Source organism: Manacus candei, unplaced genomic scaffold, assembly GCF_025592945.1.
Source record: "Manacus candei isolate 608988 ecotype Guabito, Panama unplaced genomic scaffold, ASM2559294v1 h1tg000008l, whole genome shotgun sequence".
NCBI lineage: Eukaryota > Metazoa > Chordata > Aves > Passeriformes > Pipridae > Manacus > Manacus candei.
In genome coordinates, this window is record NW_026138056.1 from 7440547 (window position 1) to 7446546 (window position 6000).

Here is a 6000-nt window from a genome sequence, read left to right on the forward strand (position 1 = left end):
TTCATTAGCTCTACATATGGAGGTACCAGGGAGAGCAGCAGGAGCACCAAACTAAAAAGAAACCAGAGAAGCCAACTCTAGTTTCAACCATAACATGAGGAGCTGGCTATAAATACTACATTCCTCAGTGTGGCTCCCAGAGGACGTGCTGTAAGTATTTCTAAAACCTACAGGAAAAGCATGTCTACTATTGTCTGACTTATTTATATGCATCCTCTTGGTAAATATTTCATTAAGAATTATCATTCTTAGCATCTATAAAAATATACTTTAAAAATCATATTTTAGAAAGCTTTTATAAGTTGTAAAAAGCTTTTTTTCCACAAAATTTATTTTTGGCCCAGTTGGTGCCAATGCAGTCTTTTCCAAGACTACTGATCTGTGGGATTTTCTTTGACCAGTTTTAGTACATTTTAAAACTTTAATTTCATAGGTTTTGAGTCCAAATTACTGCAAGAGATCCCAGTTATGCCAAGATTTACTATGAAAAAGGAGCCAGATTTTTATTTTTGTCTTCTGGGGAAGTTTATGGTAGAGTGAGATAAATATGCAAAATAGTTAAGGTTGTTTATCCTGCATCACTAAGAAGACATTCTTGACATCATTTGTATATAACTGAGCAGAGGAGCCGCTCAATCTGTGCTGACAGAAATCCAACCCAGATCACCCAGCCTCAGGGTATACAGACCTCACTTCAGTATGATAAAATCTGCTTCTGTTGGGATAAAACCTGAACTCACACAGATCCTCTTGTCACAAAACAAATTTTGGTGCATAAAGGCTCCTCCTCCAGTTACATTCCTTCCAGGGATGCAGTCATAATTTCAGGACACTTTACCTCAGCCTCACATATTTTTGTAGTATCTTGGGGCTTGCAAGGGGGAATGAATACTACAAAACAATCTGGTGCCGTTCTTCTAAAATGTAAAGTGTAATGACTTTAATATTGGCCCCAAATCTGCAAGTCTTAGATCTGCCAGCAGGTAACTCAATCCACACAGTATCTTTCAATCAATATAGAAATTATTCTTTTTTGACTCTACAGTATAGTGATGTCTGCCTGAAAGTCACCCCTCCGACAGTAGGAGGAGGGAGACATGCTGAATGTAAAGAGATTGGAAAGACATTTATCTGAAAACACTGGAAGTACCAGACTTGCAGTTGACTAGGGAAGAAGCTAATAAGGGGTCTTGGCTGCATTGATCAACGGTGCTGAAATCCACTTTGCCCTTTACCTATGTAGCAGGCTCCTAGGTTTGGTAGTATATATGCTGCTCTTTGCATGAGTATTGATTACAGAGGCTGCTCCATGTACAAAAAGGTTGATGTGCACTTTAAAAGCTGCTCTAATCCCATTCAGCAGGAACTAAGCTCATAAATGTGCATTTTCTTTCCTCTGATTCTTATTTCATGCACCCATTAGCAACAGCCACTCATTGCAGCAAAAGTATCTGTGATTTGCAGTGCAGGATGAGTTCTTTGCTGGTAGATATGCTACTAGCAAACTGGTAGAGGAACTTAGTAAGTCTTATACTGGAGTCAAGGAAAGCTTAAGCATGACTCACTTAGGAATGCTTTGTCTTCCCCTAATTGCATAATTACCTTAGAGAGCTCGCTGGCCATTTGGCATAGAGGTCATGCCTGTTTCCTCTGAGCACAGGAATAACTCCTCCTAGCTTCTCCTAACAGGATAAAAAGGGGATGTGAGGAAGACATATGGCCATGGCCCCGCTTTTCCTCTATATAATCCAGGAGCAGTATTTGTGCACAACAACAAAGTCCTTCATTCTCTGAAATGAGGATGGGAAAGTTCACCATTATATAACATAAATCAGCACTTTCACCTTTGCATGGAGATAGTATCTGTATTGAAAGTGGCAGTGTGATATTCCAGTGTCTTTGGTACTGGTACTTGTAACATCTGTGTTCTAATAAATGGAATTAAAAAAGAATAATGAGTGTCCCACAAGAGCAGCAATCTTTCCCACTATACTCATATGCTATAGAGTTAGCCTGACTGCCAAGCAAAAAAACCAGAGATCTCCCCAACACCTTGTTCTTACAAGCAATAAATAAAAAAAAAAAAAAGATATGGCCAAAGTAAATGCTATCAACAACTACAATCATGCTAAGCAGATGGCAAGCAAAGGAAAGGGACCTTAATATTACATGAGAAAAATGGAAAATGAATTTGCTAGTTACACTAGCAGAATTAAAGGGAAGTTTTGCTGGAGAATTCTCCTGGACCTCTAGGAAATTCAACAGTGCAGTTTTCAGGGCTCACCCCATGTACAGAACTGGTTAAGTAAGTCTGCAAGATGCAAAAAAAGGAGAAAGATAAAATTGAACAATATGGATCACTGAGGCAAAGATGTTTAAGTACTGCTATCTTTAGTCCCCTGGATGAACTCTTGTTCTGGAGAATGGCTGGAATTTGTGGTCCCTCTTCTTAACCTTTTTATTGATGTTATCCAACATTACATTTGGAAGCTAGATTTCTCCTTTGCAGATTGGTGATGGCATCACTGTGCAGTCAAACTTTCATCCAGCTTTCCCTTTCATTACTTCTATGAATTCTCTATCCTTCCTTGCACACTGATGCACCTTCCATTCAAACCAACTAAAGCAAATTTTTTCCCGTTCCCCTTACAGCCCAGCAGCTAATACCCCCTAACTTATAATGGGGTATATACCCACTGGGCTTATGAATGAAAATACTTGCATCTGCTATACTTCATGCTGATCCTGATGCTGCCAGTGTGTTTTAGACATGCACACAGCCTGCCTGGTTGGCCCTTCAAGAGTTACAGAGGGATGTGAATACAAGTGGTCTGATGCATCTGCTGGTGTAAGCTTTGGTGTCCATGTGCTTCTTAGCTTTGTGCTGGACTGCAAAGAGTGTTTAAGATTACTCATTTGTTTTGCAGCTCATGATGGTTACTTAAGTCTTTCCTTCTTTTTTATCAGTCTCTTTTTCAATGGTGGGAAGCAGTGCAGTTAAATGCCGAATAAGGCTGCATTAGGTTCCCCTTTCTGTGATAAACCTCTACTTAGTAGGTTCCCAAAGTGAAAGTTTTTGCAAGAGAAAACAGCTGGAGGACACATCCAAGCCTGGCTCTGGTGAGTGGAGCTGTTCTTCTGATATAAATGGTGCATTACTCTAAAGTAAGAGAAATGCTAGGAGGAGAGGAAGGAAAATGAAGTATCTTGATTCCTAAGTTGAGAGAGAACTTGTCAGCAGTTTATCAAATCAAAGGCTAATATCCAAGACTCATTCTGTTCTCACAGATATATATCTCAAGTATGGACTTCATTAGAGTACATCTAACTTAACCTAGCTGACTTCAGAGGAAAGTCAGGCTATGGGTCCCAACTACTTTTGTTATCAAACAAAAAACAGGTGACACCTCTGTTCTTTTCATGATTTTTTGAATAATTTTCCTGGAGAGCTAAGGAGTTAGCATGCCATAGTGCTGGTAGCTGCCCCTGGGATCAAGGTACACCATACAGAATCTATAATAAAACTTCTTGCATTGGGATGGCGGCAGAGGAAACTATACAGAAAATGCAGTACAGGAAAGAGTTCTTAGAAGATGAAGTAGGGATTAAGCCAGAGCCTATTTTACCATTTGCTAAAACACTCAGTGCATTTGCCTTCATGGGTTCTGCATTCCAGAGGACTGCATGCTGTGTTAATAAAATCTGTCTCTTGAACAGGCTTTGGAAACTCACACAGCCATTGACTGCCCATATGGCAGAATTGGGCTGTTGCTATCAGACAGCTGCAGGGAGTTGAGGACAAGAAAGGGGAGACAGCACCAAAATCTTATGGATATATGGATATATAGATGTATAGAGAGACATAGGGCTTTTCCTCATGGCACGAGCTTCCAAAACACGTTCCCCATCAAAATGCCAGGATCCTCTTCTGTTTTTTCTTTCAGGAACTGTAATTTGCACTTCTGCTTTTTGTAGGTGATACATATGTGATTTATGTATGTGATTTAAACCCTCATACACCCTGACCTTAAGCTGAAGGAACATTTTAAAACAATTAGCACACCTACAAGAAAAACAGCAAATCACCACATTTCTGTTGCTCACAAACTTAAAGAGAGATTGAGTTTAGTGCTCTTCCTAGAGCAAGAAATTGCATGCTCCCCAGTAACCCAATACCAAACCACTGCTCTCAGTTTTGAGTAGCAAATGCCATTCTTATTGCATCTAAAAACTCAGAATCTGTTTCTTTTCTTAATACGAAATTGCGTATTTTGGTACTGCTCTCAAACAAGTTTAACAGAACAAAGGAGTTATCTTTATGAGACAGCCAGGGAAACACACAAAGAACAGGAAAATGTAGCTAATCTAAATAATGACATTGAAAACAAAACAGCTATTGGGCTATAAATAAACAATATAAAGTAAATTTCATCATTTATATTAAGAGAAGACACAAACTTAATTCCTGGGTATAATGCCATCTGCTATTTCCTCAGACTTCAGTTCTTATTTTTTCAGTCAAGCCACAAAGTAGCATTTCCTACTTTCTTCAACTTTTTACAGTATGAACTTTTATACCACTTTGGAGAAAATTGCAAAACTCAGACATGCATGGAGAGAAAGATCGGATTTTCTAAAACAATAATATTGCCCAGATTGTTAGTTTTTGAACTGCACAAATACAGGCATTCTTACAGGGCAGGGAGGTAAACATATACATGACTGCATTAATTAAGACAATACTTCGTTTCCTGCAACACAAAAGAATTTTCTTAATTTAGACTCAGTTTTTAATTATGCAGTCTCCCACTGTGTGCATGTGGGTGTGCAAAGCAGCAACTGCAATTTCACCAAAAAAAAAAAAAGAAAAAAAAAAGAAAAAAAGTAGAGACTGGTCCTGACCTGGTTGGTGAATGGAGAAGGAATTAAATAATCCTCTAAAACCAAAGCCAGAATCAACTTTCTGAGCGCCAAGCTCAGCCAGCCCAGCCATCTCACTTTCAGTAACACAGTGCTAAACGACCTGAGCAGAAGCCTGATTCACGTGACTTTTTTTTCCTGGGGATTGTCTTGTTGAGAGTATCCTGGGCAGGAAACTGGTGTGATCTGTTGACTCACAAGATTTAAAATAAGCACTCGCGTTTCCCCCCTCCCAACCCTGACCCGCAGCCCTGCCCTGAATCACTTCCCCGGTGGAGGCGAGAACTGCGCGCCAGCAAAGCGCTCGCAAAGTGGCCGAGTGGTCGGCAAATGCTCTCAGGCTGTCACACAGCCAGCAAACCTCACGTCCAACACTGGCACAACATCAGGACACGGCACCGGTCCCCGTCCCTCAGGCTTTACCTGCTGGCGGGTGAATGGCTGGGAGGGATATCCTGTAGAAAGCTCTGCTCCATGGCCGGTATCCTGGCCGGGCTGTGGGGATGGTAGGCTGTGAGGACTACGCTGCCCGAGTCCTTCATCTCCATGGTCATAGGCACATGTCGGCCCCGCTGCTGGTGACAGAAGCGACAGGGCTGTGCTGACGGGCCCCGACGGAAGGGCGAGCGAACCTGTCAGGACCACCAGCCTGACTCTGCAGCAGCCGCTCGCCACTGTCGGCTGTCAGGAGAACTGTGTAACTGAGACACGGCTCCTCTCCTTGTCAGGAAAGCTGAATTAGCATATATTCAAAAACACCGCCCACAAAACAACCCACGGGGAAGTTACTACGTTCCTAGGAAACTGGAAACCTGAGATAATCCTGTACGGCACTGAGTGACTGCCCAGAAAACTTCTTGTGTGCGTTTTTTTCTTGTTTCCTTTTAACAGCAAATTTCTTAATACTCATCCTGCTTCTGAAACAGTCTTGTGTAAGTGAAACTATTTGTTGGTTATGCAGCCAGATGAGTGGAGAGTACTACTCAAACACAAAACATAGTTTGGTAGAGCAGGGAGTCTCAGAGGAGAGATTCAGAAACCGAGTGGGCTCTACTAGGTTTAAATCATCAAGGAGCAGAA

At 41.3% G+C, this 6000-nt stretch overlaps 1 protein-coding gene across 1 annotated transcript in view; it reads right to left on the reverse strand.

The window, feature by feature from the left end:
- The window catches only part of ARHGAP28 (Rho GTPase activating protein 28), a 76802-nt gene extending 71126 nt beyond the window's left edge, over positions 1 to 5676 (reverse strand). The window contains exon 1 of the mRNA XM_051773456.1: positions 5344 to 5676. Within this exon, the coding sequence (XP_051629416.1) occupies positions 5344 to 5474 (131 nt within the window). The 5' untranslated portion in view covers positions 5475 to 5676. The remainder of the gene's footprint in view (positions 1 to 5343) is intronic.
- Between the last annotated feature and the right edge of the window lie 324 nt (positions 5677 to 6000).